This window comes from Aphelocoma coerulescens, chromosome 9 (genome assembly GCF_041296385.1).
Source record: "Aphelocoma coerulescens isolate FSJ_1873_10779 chromosome 9, UR_Acoe_1.0, whole genome shotgun sequence".
Lineage (NCBI taxonomy): Eukaryota > Metazoa > Chordata > Aves > Passeriformes > Corvidae > Aphelocoma > Aphelocoma coerulescens.
The window spans coordinates 9,575,690-9,593,104 of NC_091023.1; the positions used below are offsets into that span (position 1 = coordinate 9,575,690).

The 17,415-nt window shown below is 44.9% G+C and overlaps 1 protein-coding gene across 2 annotated transcripts in view; it reads right to left on the reverse strand.

Annotated features, from left to right (window-relative positions):
* Positions 1 to 17,415, reverse strand: part of SCG2 (secretogranin II) — a 34,388-nt gene that overhangs the window by 16,719 nt on the left and 254 nt on the right. The window contains exon 1 of one of the 2 annotated variants that reach the window (XM_069024125.1): positions 7,805 to 7,941. The exons of the other annotated variant lie outside the window; for it this stretch is intronic. Within the exon in view, the coding sequence (XP_068880226.1) occupies positions 7,805 to 7,820 (16 nt within the window). The 5' untranslated portion in view covers positions 7,821 to 7,941. Of the gene's footprint in view, positions 1 to 7,804; positions 7,942 to 17,415 lie in introns of those variants that run through there. 2 annotated transcript variants of the gene reach the window in all.

Sequence of the window (17,415 nt, forward strand, 5' to 3'; positions counted from 1 at the left end):
AGTGATGTAGCTCTCCCATGTAAAACCTCTCGCTGAAAAACTGCATAAAGGAACACAGCAAACATCACCTGCTTCCCAGGCGGAGGAAAGGCCTGGACTGTGCGAGCAGGGGCAGGGACAGTGCCCCACTGCTGAATTGGCTCCTGTGGTCAAACCCAAACCAGATCATCCCCTGCCCACTGCCAGTTCACCCCTCCCTCCCTGCAAGGGTGCCGCATGTGTATAACCAAGGAAATACTGCCAAAAGGTGCTCACAAAGCTCCGTACAAAGTCAGGGATTGCCCCACACACCCGGCAACACTCCCATCCCTTGCCAGCAATAAACACAACACAAGAACACGAGGAAAGCACAGCAAATCTGTTTGCATGAGGGTTTATGCTCGGAGCATGCGTATGGCCCTACTGAAAGATCATCCTGGAAGCACCATGTGAGCTTGGAAGCTGTTCATTCAGGCTCAGCCTCAGTGCCCCGTGACTTGCAAGGACTGTCATTCAGCTGAAACAGCAAATAATGAGAAATAATGCCTCTGAATAGCTGATAGGCAATCCAGAGCATGGGACCATTTGCATAAAACCATCATTGTCATTTCACACACGCACATCTCTGGCAGTCAAAACCTCACAGTAGATCATTCAGGGACCGAGGGAAAGAAATTAAATCAGTTGTTTGCTACAAATAACTCATCCAGTTGTATCTGACATGACAGTGCCTCATTACTAGACACTGTCAATGCTCCAAGCTATGACCTGTGACCAGGATCTCAGGGCATCAAACCCTGTGTTGATATGTGAAGACGCAAGCTTGGCTGTTACATGATGCTGCAAATGGGCCAGGAAGATCAAATTTTTCACGTGTGTCAGAGGGAAAAAGCACTCCCACAAAAAAGGTGATGCTTATCAGACAGAATTAGGTGATCCAGACCACAAGAAATGAATGTCTGTAACTGAGTGCTTGTAACTGGGACACTTTTGGGTTTGATGATAATTTTTGTCTACTATCAAGTACACTCTCAGTCACATATTTCATGGGTGTCTTCTGATCTTTCTCATTAACAATTATATATTTTATCTGAAATAGAGCCTCCTTCTCACAATATAGCATTTGTTCTGTATGCAATTCTTGGAACTATGTGATTCTGTAGCAATTTTTCCCTCTTGATACAATGGAAATGAGTTTTTAGACAGAATCAAAACATCCAACTCTTACCTCTTTTACCAGGAACTTCTTGGAGACAGAGGGAAGCCATTTTAATCGAGCTGGCTTCAGTAGCCATAAAAAGTTACTTAACTTTCAGTTCCAGTAATGGTTGCAAAATACTTTCTTTCAGCCATTGCAGTGTGATGCCATCCAAGTCTATCGGGCTAGAAAACCTTGAAACACTTACTAGGACAATTAGCAGTTGCTCTCTAATGCTTGAAGGCAAATCGGTGTTGTTTTGTATCAACACTCACCCACACCCCAGACAAGGGATTGGGACTGGATGGAGGTGATTAGCGCCTTTCTGCCTGTACACAGTGTCCCTGAGGGTAGGATTTGTCTCAAATACTCACAGCCATTGTTCCCCAGCTATCTCCATCTCAGTGGAAGCTGCTACGAGTTGGTTTTCTCTGTCTCCAGTAACAATGGGCAGCCTGCAAGAGGAAGAGCTGAGAGAGAAAGCAGGTTCCCCTTTGTAACAGGAACTACGACAATGTGTTTTCCCAATCACTGAAAATAAAACAGCTGATGAAGTTCTCCAGCCACAGTGATGGATTGCTGTCTCCAGAGTGAGGCTGTGGTGGGGCTTCAGGTTGTGGTCCCCCTTCTGCTGGCTGCGTGTACCAGGCTGGCTGCAGAGCCATGTCTTTACTGCTGAGACTCCATCAGCCTCCCTGTTCCCAGTTTCTCTCCCTGCAGGTTTCCTTGCCCATCACAGCTTGAACATTAAGCGTTCAAGACTGAGAGGCCCCTTTACTACAGAAAAAAGTCATAAAATTTTTAGTAGGTTTTGAGGCGGGTAAGAAGGCAACTCACAGGATGGAAAACTGCTCAAAATAAACTACAAGGAAAGAGAAATGTGACATAACAGCCCCTTGTATTGTGACTGAAATCAGCTGTCTATGGCTTTGTACAGAAGTTACTTACAAAAATTTCTGTGTTCTACAGCATTGTGGCATTAGGGTGGGCTCTAGCTCTGAAGCACAATGAATTTAATACAGTTTAAAACAAAGAACTTTTAATAATCTCATATCACAGGCTTTACATTTTAAGCTATACCACTAAAATCCAGTGGTGAGAGCAAAAAGGCCAGGTTCAGCTATTCAGAGTGGTGAATCTTTTTCTCCTGATGTGCCATGCAGTGAAAGGCATCAACACTGTAACAAATACTAAGAAATCTGTCACTTGCTATCATCCAACTAGAAAGAACAAACTCTCCAGGGCTCACTGTTGACAGCACTGAAAGAAAGAGCCTCACCTGGAATCACACATTATTTCATCACAGGGAATGCTTCAGTCTGCAGCCCTTCCACTTCAGATATGGGCGACAGGCTATATTCTGCACTAATTAAAGGACGTTAAAGTGAAATCAGCCACTTCTTATTGCCTCTCTCACATTTTGTGTTCAAAACCATGTTCAGGCACAGGGATGGGTGGCTAAATATTAACCGCAAACAACTGGAAAAACAAAATCAATAATTTCTAGATTAGTTGCCTTTTATTTCCCCATTCTAGTGATTAGAATTTCATATGCCATTTTCTTATTTACAATTCACATGGCTGAAGCACCCCTGGAACTAATGAATAACCACATATCCAGATTTTCCCCCTAAACTAAAGAATTTATGGGAAATGGAGCACTGGATCCCTGTGGGCAGGTACATTTGTATTTGCTGACAGCAAATCCATCCTGGAACTAATGCAGCTCTGGGGATGCTGGAGCAGGGCTGACCTGGGTTCACCCCACCAGGGTGAACAGGGAGGCAGGGCAGGTCCCAGCATGTGCTCAGGTGTGAATGTCCCCCTCACTCTCTACAGGGTGTTTGGGCTTTCTCTCTGCCACAGTTCTCCATTCCTGGTGCAGCAGGGAAGGGAGGGAGGGGAGAGACAGGCCTTTACAAACAGCCCTGGCTTCACTGCGAGCCTAAGCCCCAGGTACCCAGTGTGCTCACACACTGTGGGGGACCCAGAGTCGATTCAAGGCTGCCCAAGCCCACAGAAATATCTCAGCCTCTGCACCACCCTCACCCTGAAACCCACACAGCCCCAGGACACTCCATGGGCAGTTCCAGCATCAAAGCATGTCGCAGCCTTTCCACAGACCAGGCTCTCCTACAGAGACAAAACCCCACAGCGCCCCAAAACGACACCAAATCTGAATCAGAACAGCTACAAGAAGTGCCAAGGATTTCCCCAGTGGCAACCAGATTCATCCACATATATTGCTTTGCTGTAGCCCTACTGCCCACACAAATCCCAGCTTAAGTTTGCTCCTCCCAGAAGCATATGATGAAATACCAGTGCCTCAGATCTGTGAATCCCCCCAGAAACAGAGATGAGAGCACAGAGACGTTCAGGGTGCAGCCAGGGAAGAGGCCATGGTGTGAGCACTCATTGCCTCCTGCTGTGCCCATCAGCACTGAGCAATGCCAGGGAGCAGGCATGGGGACAGGAGCAGAGAGCGCAATATTGCCTCTCTCAGGGCTCAGCAGAGAGCTCAGGGCTCTGCTGCTTCAGCCCTGTCTCTCCCCAGCGCCAGGAGAGCACTGATGTGCTCGTTCTTCCTCTGGAGCACTCAGTGGACTGCTGGACTCTTCTGTACACAAGCACTGATGGTAAGGTTTCCCACGCTGGTCTCTGCCCAGGAGCAACTGGAAGATCCAGTGCAGGATCACTTGCTCAGAACCAAACCACCACAGCTGGCATGATTAAGGCCTGCCAGGAGAGGGACAGAGCAGCATAATAATACATGCTGTCCCGACTGTGTGACATGCCAGCCAGCACGGTGCAAGACAAATGGCTGCTGCTTCTGACAGGTGCCAGCAGAAATCGTATTTCAGACGAGTTGAATCCATCCATTCTAGTGAAACGCTGAAACATCCCAGTTTGGAAGCTCCATCCCCTTACTGACAACACCAAGAGAAAACAGCTCAGATGTCAGTCACACGAGTTTCTTTTTGCTGTTGGCAAGTTAAGAAAGCATGTTCAAAACAACAGTAAATAATCTGCCTAACAATTCAGAAATATCTGCACTGTGCCTCTGTTATAGCATTAATCTCCCTGGAGATCTCCCAGTGGCATGGACTCACTGAAAAAGGAGTAGTGCAAAACCCCACATGGCACACAGTCAGCTTGTTTGTCACACGGGCTGGCTGCTCTCTGGAGCCGAAAGTCTGAAATGCATGAGGATAAGACATTTGGGAAACAAGATCACCGGCAGTCTCTGTATTTGCCTGATAGCAGCACACAGAATAAGGACAAATTAAGAAACACAGGGCCTGCATTTGGATATGTCATGGAAAGGTTATCTTCGTGCCAAGTTGTCACCTGGATTGATTCTAATGGCTTGTAAGTCTCTGCTAAGGTCACAGTTACCCATCTGCAAACAAGAGAGAACACTACCAAGTAGAAAATGTTTCTAGCTCAGGTGATTTTCCCTGTTGATGAAGCAGAGTCACACAGGTGCTGCGAGTGCACACAGGCCCATGTCCATGGCAGCTGCTCTCAGCCCCCACCTTCTCTCAAGCTACCAGAACTGAGGGTCAATAGTTACAGAAACTTACTGCTGCTGCTGGAACTCCTCGAGGGGGAGAGGTGAAACCAAGAGTGTTTCTTGCTCCAGGGGAATTCTTGCCTTTATTACCAACTAAAATCACAGAGAATCACCATTGCAATTTAAAATCCTCTATCTATGCTTTAACCTCTGTTCCCATGGGGGCATTTTTCCACTGCTGCAGTGGAACACCATGTTGCTCTGGCACTGTTGTTCAGCATCACACTGAACACTGTGAAGCAAGCCATCCTTGTGAAGATAACACATCTCAGGACACCCCTCCAGCCGGAGGACCGGGCTCCTCTCACCCAGTACTGTCCGTGGGCTGGAGTCCAATGGTCTTTCCAGGCTGCTTCAGAAGAGGGCAAACCCGGGCAGCCCAGCCCAGCCAAGGGGCTGCTTGAGAGGTGAGAATTGCTCGTCTTGCTCTGGCTGTCCACAGCTAGACTGACTCCACATCTCACATTAAGCGAGCTCAAGCTGCAGTGAGGTGAACACCCTCCAAAGTGATCACGTTTTGAAAAAAATCAACCCAAGTGCTGGAACACATTAGTGACACTGTGTGGAAAATTTCTGCTCTGTGTTATCTGCAAATGGCGGCACCAGGTAAAACCAAACCCTCCCACCACACCCACACATTCCTGCTTATCAGCTCATGCTGAATTTCAAGCATCTTTCAAACAAGAGAACAGAACTTTTTCAGCTCACCAACATCAAAGATTAATTATATTTTTAATTAAAATGACTGTTTTCAGACTGAAATGGACTTCATAATGTCTCTGTTGCAGTGGAAAGGGATGAGAGGTGAGGAACTTCCCTAACTCCTGTTAGTACTGAACTCTGCTTCAAGGTACCCCATGCAAGAGAAATGTCAACTCATGGGCTGAGCCTTTAAATTCAGCTGAAATTTTAGAAATACCTGAGTTCATATGAAGAAATAGCAGCAGTGGCATTAACCACCATCAGTCCCAAAATAGTTTTAATCACTTCTTACTCCACCTTTACTGTAATGATATGAGCCTTTCTTTGCAAAAATTACACGTCATGCTATGGACAAATGACTTGATTTAGTGATCTCCTTCAGTAACTAATGGTAAGATTAAGACAGTCCTTCATTAAACATTAATGATTAATAAATCAGTACATCTAGTGGCTAAAGATATTCGAGTAGTTTCTTCACATTCAATTATTGTCCACAATGATGGCTCAGGAGGGTTTCCATAGGAATATTGGGAGTTCTGGGAAAGGGTTAATCATCCTTCACAAGTCGCTAAGCAACGGTGTTCTGCTCTTATGGCATGTTTTGCCAGCCAGAGCCTTGCAATGATGTAACCTTTCTGCATCTTATCCAGAGAGTTGGCTGAAAACTTGCCTGCCCAAATAACCCCTGGGCTGCTGACAGACTTAAATTTAGCTTCTGGTAGCTATTAGTTTTCAGATTGACTTATAGCATTTAATTTTGTGTTCCAAAACATACACTGTATTTCAATACGACTTAAATGATGGAAAAGAGGACTAATCAAAGTGCAGCTGTAGAACTAAGAACAAAGAAGCCCTAATATTCATCAATATTCAATACCCCACTAATAAGTTACTTAATGAGACATGTCAAATATAACAAATAAAAGCAAACTTGAAAGACTACAGAAATTCAGAAGCCAGGTTCAGGCTTCAGGAATGGTCTCTTCCCCCTCCCAGAAAGGAAACAGAGCCACAAGGAGGGTAGAGACACCTTCAAGCAGCTGCATTGGAGGTGCAACCCAAACCATACCAAGACTGCATCAATCATCAAGAATTACTGAGGGCTGCTAACTCATAAATCAGTCTAATTTATTTGTGTTTATCTGGCAATACATAGTTCATAAACACCTTAATCAGAGGGAAGGATGCATCCTATAATGAGCAAAGCCAAAACCTAGGGATTTAAATATCCATGGGCCCTGGGAAATACATTTCCCACTTTTGAAAGTTAATATTCAGGCAGTCACTTCTGCACAGGCTTGGGGAAGATTTAAACTCACACATGAACATCAAGACTGTTTTGGACACAGCACATGTAAATCCAGCACTCCTTACTCAGCTTCAGTCATTTACTATCAGCCAACCTCTGTGAAACAACACAAATAAAATATTTGTGCTGCCAGCACTTTCTAACAAAAACTACTAATCAGATTTAATGGAGCCAGGTTTTGCTTTGTTTCCTGCTAATTTCTTAGCTGCCTTATATAATAGACCTACTTACAGTAATATTCTGGTCTGTGCTTGTTACAGGGGATGTATCAACTTACTGGGGCAAGGAAGGTCTCAGCCCAAGCTCCTGTTTGCTGCCACTGGATCTGTGCAGGAGTCAGACACAACCACCAGGAGCACAGGGCTGGGAAGGCAGCCAGCAGCTCTGCAGCTACTCTGACCCTCCTTTGGTCACTTTGACTCATCATTAGATCTTAACAAAGTAAAAAATCCCAAAGCTGTTCTGGACTAGCAGTTGGGTCGATAAAGGAGAGAGTCAACAACTCTCATGACCAATAAAAGTTTTACTTGGGAGCAGAAAGGATATCTATATAAAGCAGGTCTCTGAACTGCCTTCTGGAAGGTTGCTCCAAGCAGGCTGGGAGGTCTCCTTTGGAAATACTGAAACTAAAGACAAGGTCTGTGTGAAGGAATGCTTCCTTCCTACGCAATTATTACCTTATGCAACCAAAGCACAAGAAAAAGGATGAAAACCTGTGGATTTCGGGAGCTGAGTAGCCTAACTTTATTGAGAAATAAATGATGCCTCTAACTTCACTTCAGTCTCAATGCTGATGCTGGTATTTATTCCCTGGGATTTGTAAAGACGCTTAAACAAGTGAGCATTTTCTATAAGAATACTGGGATATACTGTGTTAAGTTAGTTTTAATCTAAATTTCTTAAAACAGGATATCTTCAATATTGATGAAGAGCAAAAAAAACCTTTGAGTGAAGAAAGACAAAAAAATCCTTTAAATACACTCAATTGTTTGTTTCAGAAAATTCTCTATTTTGTAAAGAACTGGGTTTGTTTTTAAAATACCTTGATTTCTTGCCATGTGTGGACTGATTATATGAGGAGAAGCTGAGAAGGCTCACACCTAAGACCACATCAGCTTCTGGACTTGCAGCTGGACCAGGAAGACTTGTGGGATGCAGTCACCACAGGCACTGGGAAACCTGACAGGAAAAACAAATGTATGGGGAACTCATGGCATTTCTGGAAACAGAACCAGAAGATGGAAAAAAGAGGACAAAGAGCCAGAAGGAAAGCCAGGAAGAGGAAAGCTGAGTGTCTCCCAAAGGGGCAGGGTGGAGGTGTTCCTGATGGTTATTCCTCTCCCGCTCAGACACAGGAGCTCAAAGGCACATAACTGGGGCTGGGCACTCAGTCAAGGTCCCTCCTTCTCTGTACACTTGAACTTGGTGCTTGATTTGCAAGGCTGATGATATTTAAAATCCGTATCTGATTTTCTTTCTGCTCTGGAAATTTGCCCAAGCTGCGAAAGAAATTCAGCTCTGGTTCAGATGTGAACTCCTTTTAAGTCGTTGTGGCTGTTGCAGTCCTTTTTCAGCAATGACCTACCAGCCAAAGGAAACCTGTACATTTTTAAGCCAGGCTTTCAAACACACTTGCTAAATCTCTATAGTTCATGGTGTTTTGGAGGGGACAACAAGCTCCCATGTCTTTAAGTGAACTCCCTCCACATCTGAAGTTAGGTAAGACTCCAAGTGCCCAGCAATGCAGTCGGACTCTTTCAGGTAGTTCTAGTAGCAGCGATGGACAGTGACGCAGTGAAGACAAGTGGAAGTGAGTCATGAAGCAGCATTTCCCCTTACTGAGCCAGTGTCCTACCCTGAGCCAGGGCCTCTGAAAGCCAGAGTGGTTACATTAGATTTCTGCTGCCTTTTCTGAAAAGAGCTAATGAGATAAAGCTGGAGGGGAGAGATGTGAATGTTCCTCTTGGAAAGGCAGGGCTTCCTACACACCACCAAGGCCACTCTCTCACACAGGAGTAAAACACCCTGCAGCAGGGACTTTCACTGCTGGGGCTGCCTGGTTTTTTAGCAATATGCGAATAGAGCTGGAATGGGCCTTTGAAGGTTCCCTCCTGCACTACAGTATTAGAAATAATTAATTAATATTATATAAATTACTTCTATAGGACCAGGAAAAGCATACAGACATCCTGAAAAAAACAGGAAATCTCAAGTAATGCTCGAATGCATGAATAACACATGTAGGTCACTCCTCTTACCCCCCCCCCCCCCCCCGGCATGCTGTAATACAGTTAGACAAGAATCTGGGGCACAATCATTCCCCATATTTTGGAAAAAACAAGCAAAACTGACAGCAGCATGCATTTACTTGGGAATAGCAAGGTAGTCTTCTGTGTGCTGTTAATTCACCTGCACTTTTTCTAGCCTCATAACCCATGCTTTCCCATCATTCTCCTGGTTCAGTACCAAGATCAGATCTGGTTTAGCTCACATTTCCACAGAACTCAACAAACCCTCACTCTGCTGGGGCAGACGGCTCAGAATATCAAACTCTTCCCATGCAGTTGCTCCCAGCCATCTTTCACTGAAAACTTTCTCCAGGAGGGACTGGGCTAACCTGTCACCTGTCAGCCTAGCTTATGTTAAAGGATGACTATTGAAGATGAAGAAAACTAGGTACTTGTAGTGCTGACTGATTTTTTGAGAAAAAAATAGTCATTTCTTCAGCAGCTCTAAATTCTCCTAACCCTACAATTCATTGCTATACTTACAGATCCACATATAGCTACATTTGATATTTATGTCTAGTCAGGCTCCATTTAGCCAGGGAAATGCCACTACATGGAAGGAAGCCATCTGTTCCAAAACAATCAGTTTGACCTTGCTTTCCAGTAGGCTGAGATCTAAAAGAAGGGCACGTCTTTGTCTCTCTGAGGAGACAAGGTGCCACACTCTCAAAATGCAGAACAGCTTCACAGGGATATTCAGAATCCTGCCACGATGTCTGGAAGGATGCGATGGGCAAGATCAGTCTGCCAGAGCAGGGGCTGCAACAGGTATTTTCATCTTCATGAACATGGACTGAAGGCACGACAGATCCTGAGGATTCTGCTGGGCTCTCCTGAGAAACAGGCAGCAGTTAATCACTGCCCCAATGTCAGAACTACTCATCTGCCTTGGTACCTGTGAGAACAGCTTGCAGCTGATGCACTGGAGCCATCTGATGAGCTGGCTTACATGGAACAGAGAGCCCTCTGGAAGTCCCACAGGGCCTGATCAAGGGTGGAAAATGGAAGAGAAACTTATTTCTGACCTTAGAAGAAAAGAAACACATCCCCTTGGGCATGGGAGAATAGGCACCTCTGTAAAGTTTTAAACTTTTAAAATTTAACTTTAGAAGCTATTCTTTTTCTAATAAAAGAAACAAAGAACAGAACTATCACAATCCCATCTCTGAGTGCTCTGTCAATAATTAATGATGACACACCTAACATAACCAGCTCTGGCATTACAAGAACTCCCTAATGCTTTGCTGCGTGAGTAAGGCATTGACTGCAGCCCTGGGGAGCTGGCAGGTCCGAGGAGCCTTGATGAGCTCTCCCGAGCACAGATTGAGAAGTGAGTGAAGAAATCTGATGATTTGACCAGCAAATAGTTGTGCCTTTTCCTACACAACACTGTGATCACTAATGAGCACCAAGGCAGGCAGCAGCCAGGCCTGTGCTCAGATGAGAGTGCCTGAGGGAGGGAACACCCATCCTCCAATGCCACTGGGCTCAGACTTACCCCAGGACATTGGCCCAAGACCACATTTATGCCAAAACCTACTGGACAATTTCTGGGTACTGCTGACCTGGGCTGGGGAAAGATTCCTGAACCCATCCTTTAATCCCAGTTTGTTTTGGTCCTTTGTGTTAATCTTTCTCCAATTATTGTTTTTCCAGACAAAGTCACATTTTTGCTGAGTACAGAGAGCAAAAAATTAAATGGCTGGCTGAATCAGTCATTAAAAAAAAACCAAAAAGCCTACACTTGCTTTGCAATTAAGAGAAAAAAAATGTGTCTGGAGAATAGGGGAAATTTTCAAACTTGTTTTTAAACCTTCCAGCCCTTCCCACAGAGAATGCTTCCAGTAATAGAAATGTCAGAGCAAAGGCCATCAGCTGTCCTCATCCACAAGGCAAGGACTCCAGGGCAGGGAGCTCAGAGGCTCCCAGGTGGTCAGGATTACGTGCAGGCCCAGGTTTTGGTGTCCCAGAGGATTTCTTGTTGCTGATGGCTTCTCAGTGGTGTAATACACCTCACATGGCCAGTTTCTCTGGGTGGCTTTTAACAACCTCTTCAGAATTTATTGCTTTCTTGCATCCATATCTTTCCAGAAATCCTTCTCTATTTTTAATATGATATTCGACTACACAATGCATCTGATTTCTCAGGGAACAATAGCTTTTCAGCAGGACCCTTTTTAATTAGCAACTAAAAAAAAGCATCTTCTGTAGAATCAACATTTGAGACAAGGCCTCAGAAACAGTATTCAGTCTAGATTTTAACTGGTTTCCTCCTTTTGATTTTGTTTTATTCCCACAGTTCTTAAGTCCCTGTTTGATTTCCCCTCTTTTCAATATTCCTCAAATTTTGACGGCAGCTCTGCTCTGAGACCTTCATCACTATTGCATGCCATACAACGTATGCTCCATCTGCGATTTGCTTTGCTGATACCTTTTTCCCTGCTGTATAAATAGCCACCCTAAGCTCTGACATCCAAACTGGGCTCTCTCCCACCTCTCAGGCTCAGTGGCTCATGATGCTGAAGAATCCAAATCTCACAATATTAGGAGTTATTAGTAAAGCCAGGTATACTTACAATGTCATTTATTTATTAGAATCACATCTTTCAATATTTATCTATCATCTTTCAATATTCAAGTCTCTCCAGGCCTTGAAATTAATAGGAACTTGAACATAGGAATCTCAAAGGCTCAGAAGGCAAACATGACAAGTTCCAGAAGGGATGTGCCACAGGACCAAAGTTACAAACCATCCATCCTTGGACACCCTTTTTCTCAGGCTGTGATTCCGTAGAGAACACAGTCACTCAGTGCATGATCTCCGATTGCTTGTGACAGGGGATGTACAGAACCTCTTGCTGCAGATATCTGTAAATTGAGCTCTACCACTGCCAAAATCAATGCAAACCTCATTTCCTCCTGATCACACCTTCCATGGGTTTGATAACGCTACCCACTCACTACAGCATGGCAAAGCTCTGGGAAGTTACAGCCCTCATAATTATAACTGCTCTCCCCATCCTTCTGGCTCTGGTTTCCCAGCCCAGGACAGTCAGCCTGTTGCTGGCATCCCATCCCAGATTTCACCATTCCAATGAACCCCCCCCGCTCCCCTGTATAAGATTTCATGTATCATCTCTGCTGGGCCTTTGCTGTTACCCCTAAACATCTAAATAGCCACCCCACTCTCCCACCCCCCTGATGCCATGAAGATTTTTGCCTTTTCTTTTATACCCGTCATACCTTTTTACAACTTCTGTATTCTTAGTGCTTTTTCCCTACATTCTTGGACTTGTTTGTCAAGCTAAGAGACTAAACATTTTAGAAGCTTCGTAGCTAGAGATCAGTGTGCCCCAGACCCCAAGGTCCTCTCCAGAACACATTCTGTAAACCAAGATAGAACCATCCAGGGGAAGGCTCCTTGGGGAGGGGGGCTCACTTGAGCCTCTCATTGGGGAATCTTTGATAGATATGCTAATTAGTAAAACCTAGAATGTTATACCCAATGTAGGGGGGGGGGAGGCAGACACATAGACTCGGCGGGGTGCATCTCGATGCATATGACCTATGACCTGGACGTGTGCACCTAAGGATCCTTAAAATAAATACAAAGGTAAAATCCCTTTTCCCCTTCTAACCGTGTATGACTCTTGATTTTAAGACCAGGAAAAGGCATTACCACCAGGAGGCCTGGCCCTGCCCAAGGAGCGAGGGTGGCTCTTCTGAAAGGGTCCAGACTGGCCATGGTATCTGCAGACTGAGAAGTGGGCTCTGGAAATCATCTCATTACAGAAATGGCACATCATCAGCTACTGCAGTTCCAGGACAACTCTCTCTTCTACAGTAATGTTATCTGGTTTCATCTGCCAGGATTATTTTCATCTATCAAGAATAACTCAGCCTGTTGAATAAGCACCTCTACTGTGATAGAAAGCTGTAGCATCTGGGGCTAATGTGTGTATGGAGGAGCTGATATGATCAGTTAAACTTTGTATGAATCAATCCAAGAAAGCAAACCCACAGTAAATTGGCTACAGTGCTGAAAGATGAAAAACATAGTCAGTTTTCAACAAATTATTTCAAACTTTCTCTTTCAACAGCTGTAGTTAATTAGGTGCTGTCTACACTTCCATGGGCTTTCACAAGTCTATGAAAACAATGCCCAAAGACAGAAAGGTTCATCAGACTCAAATGGTTTAATTGTGTGGGCTTTCTTTCTCATTATTTGTCTGACAGACAGAACAACAACTTTCTACTCACATTGTATAGGTAATTAAAGTCAATGTTTGTAAGCAATCCTAGGCTCCCCATGGTCCCAGCACTTCAACCGTGTAGGCAAAGCTAAACCTAATATTTTGTCAAGACCAAGCATCATCCTTCTGTTCTAAGGCAGCTTCAACTGACCACTTAGAGGATGGGATAGCTTTGGGAGTAAAACTGCTCTTATTCTACCTCTGAGTAAAAGGCAGCAGCTCTTGCCTAAGACACTTAAAACTAGAGAGGAAGAGTTCAGCAGTGAATAATTCACCATTTAGGAATTTATCCAGTTCTGACCTTGTCTGAAATGAAAGTCCTACTCACCCAAAACAGAATCTAATGAATGCTTTGATCACGGCATGTTGGTAGCTGAAGTTTAAAGCTCATCACGAGTGCAACATCTCTTGTCATGATAGCGATTCAGCAGCAGTTCTAAATAATCCAGTCACCCCCAGAAGATGTTTATGAACAGGAGAGCCATTAGTGAACAAACCTGGACAACTCTGCTTTCTTTGAGAATACACAACTTTAGGCAATGATATACACCAGAAACCCAGCTTTCCAGTAAAATCCGTGTCTTGCCCTATCAAGGGCATTTGCTTCCCCAAGAACTCTCTTCTAGAAATCAAATATGGTTGAAGAGGTTGTGGCAAGTGAGATGTAGATGATGGTCAGAGCTATATTACATAAGATTTACATGAAATTGTTAAATCATATCTATGCTTGACTGACACCAATGCCTATCCAAAAGCTATTTACAGTGGTATCAACACATCAGTGAGATCATTGTCCTCTTCCCTCACTTCCCAATACCTGGATTCTAGCAGATCCAGGTAAATCAACTGTGTCTTCATAATGAAAACAGAAATTTAATTATTCACAAGCATTCCCCTTGAGCTTTCTCGGGGCTTTTTGTGAATGATTAACAGAGCAGTTGCTCCAGACAGCACTCTGAATCCCTGCTTGCTGGCCTGTTAACAGCAGTGACTCATCAGCACATGACGTCAAAGCCTCCTCTCCTCTGAAATGGCAGGAAGGAGGTTTCATTAAAAAGATAAAAAAAGGTATCAACAGCCTGAACTTCCTCCCAAACACAGGGGTTTGGTCAGGGGTCATCTCTGCTGCTGCCTGAGGAGCTACACCCTGCATATGCACCCACAGCACCTTTGAAGAGTAAACTTTTCTATTGAGTACCAAAACCATAAACATACTTCTTCAGGTACACTGATTTATCAGATAACTGACTGGAAAATGAAAACAGACCCCCCAGCCTTAGGCCTTCTGGTAAGCCCTACTTGTGCACCCCACAGGAACCTCCCTGCTCAGCAGAGCTCGGCAGGGCAGTGAGCATACGCCCTGCCCTGGCTCTCCCCATGCTCACAGCAAGGTGGGAGGGCTTCTACAAGATGCTGACACAACCCAAAGTAGCCCTTCATCAGTCCTTGAAGCTGCCCAAATGATGCTGCCCAGTAACACCTGATAAAGGTGCCCAAACAGACAGCAGAGGAGCATCAACAAGTCCAGTGCTACCAAACTCCAGACCCCCTCTCCTCTGTGCCTTGCTAAGGTCACGCAAAACGTGAAGACATTCACAAAAAAATCATATATGAACACAGCCCTGAATTTGTGAAACAAACCAGTGCTGAGAGCCATAAAAGCTAAAAGCAGAAGAAGTAACCTAGAAAGGGGCTATTTCTGTGTAGTTAAAACTCAGATTTTTACCTGAGACTGCAAGTCCTGTTAGAGGGACCATGGCATTTTACCCAGAAAACCTGCAAAGTGCTGGAGAGGGGAACAAGCTGGGTAACTTGAGATTTAGCTCTAACATGGGATTAATTACTAACATCTGTGATACATATTTTCTCTGCTAGCTTTAGGCAGCACAACCAAGCCCCAGCCTCCTCTGAGCCCAGGCAGCAGCTCTCACTCCTCAGCTGGGAATGGCAGTGGCAGGGGCAGGGGATATATTTAGCTCCAATCCCTGCTGCCTGGAGGGCAGCATCACTTATAGCTCCCGAATCCCGACCTCGCCAGCACAGCTTTGGAAGCAGAAATACCACTGTTAGCTCCATCTCTTCACCAAAGTCAGTCAGTTAGGGAGCAAAGCCGAGGTTTGCAAAGTGCATGTGGCAACATGGGGCCAGCCACACACACAGAGTTTGTGCCAGACATGGAAAATACTGCCAGAGTATGGCTGTGCTCCCACCTGAGCTCCTTTCCCCCAGGCCTGCTCAGGGTACAGCCACGGTATGAAAGGCAAGAATGACTGAAACGATAGACCAAACATATAAAACAGAAAAGGTGCAGAAAAAACTTATACACAGGCCAGGGGTTGCCGTGACACTGGCCTCTGCCCAACACACTTTTCTATTTAAAAATAATCAACAAAATCAACACCATCTTTCTGTCATTTTGGTGTGAAATGGGTTTCCTGCCTGACCTTTTGGCTCTGTTAACATTCTTAGCCTTGGCTCGGTTTAACTGCTTGCTTTTCTGTGGGGTCTCTGCATTCCAAATCAGTTTTCTCAAACAGATCTGCAGCAGAGATGGAAAGTTCAGAGCAAAATGCCCTCTGGGTGTCCGAGTTAACTCTGGACAACAAACATGCCAAAATGTGAGTGAAAATACTCTTCTTGCTTATCTTTCTAGAACTGATTAGCAATGAAGTCCTAACAGACTTGAGTTTTCCCTATGCCTCTTAATCTCACGTTTGGACCCTAAATAACATTCCAGTTTGGAAAAGTACCAAGCTGACATCTGATCTAGTAGCAGAAACACCCTATGCAAAGCATCACATACTGCAAAATTCACCTGAGCTAGACCAAGCTCTGCAGTTAGGGAGGAGAAATGGGAAGTACAACACCAGAAATGTGGTCGTTCCTCAAACAAGGCCTTCCAACAGACTTAGCATTCTTGGCAGAAACACACACAGAAAGGAGACAAGAGAGAAAGGTGGTGAAAGTGCCACCAGCAGGAGCTGAGGGCTGAGCAGCACATAGCTCCCAGGCTCCACCGCTCTGCCGTCCCTGGAGAGACAGAGCCTTGCCTTCCTTTCTCTACTCATTTTAAACTGACTTTGCACAGAGGGAAGTGACAGGAGGTGAAGGGGAGTTTATGCAAGAATAGATGTCAGGAAGAGGAAAGGAAGGAAAACAAGGCTGGAGAAAATAGGGAAGGTTTACAAAAAAGCAGCAAAGGGTATGGGGGCAGCAGCCATACAGAAATAGAGAGCAGAATGAGTGAAAGCGGTGGATAACACCACTGAAAGTATTACCCTCCAAATGGTGTGGAGACTGCATCTGAAGGCCTCCTTCTCAATCTTCCCTCTCGCAAAAGTCTCTTCTTCCTGTGGGGTGGCTCACCCTCTTTGCCCTGCTCCTGCAGGGATGCTGGAAGCAGGGGAGTCTGCCTCTGCTCCCTCCAGCTGGTAGTAGGGACTTCTCTAATGCTTTTGGCTTCCATCTCTGACCAAGAGATTTCTGCTTCCCCAACCTGTGCCAAGGGGAAGCTGTGTGCCAGAGACCTGGAGGTTCTCCCTCCTGCTCCTGGCCAGGATCACCTTGGAGCAGAAGGGGAGCAGTAAGCAGTAAGCACTTCCACTCCTGCCACACTGTCACTGCTTGGCCTCACACACAGCCTTCTGCAGCTACACAAAGTCATTACTTTAAAAAATAGCAGAAACCCTTCAACAACCATCAGTACCTTCTTATAAACAAATTTTGTGTTTTCATTATGGAACAGAATGAAAATGGACATTCTCTCTCTCTAAGAATCCATTTGCTTTTCTGCTAGTTTTTCCTTTTACTGGAGTAATCTGCAAGTATTTAGGGTCTCAGATTTTTCCCCTTTAGGAGAGAACTGGATGCACCAACATGGTTATTATGACAACCTCCACTGCACATGACACAGGCTTCTCTGCCTGTTAACGCATGGCAGGACAAACCAACCAATAGCAAACCCTTGTGTCTTGCTGCCAGTCCCAATTCCTTCTACTGTCCCAAAGGATTTCATTTCCCATCTCTCCTGCAAGCCAACACATTCTGGGACACTGCTTGGGCACTTACCTGCTGAACAGGACTAACCTGGCCACTACATTGTCAGAGACCAG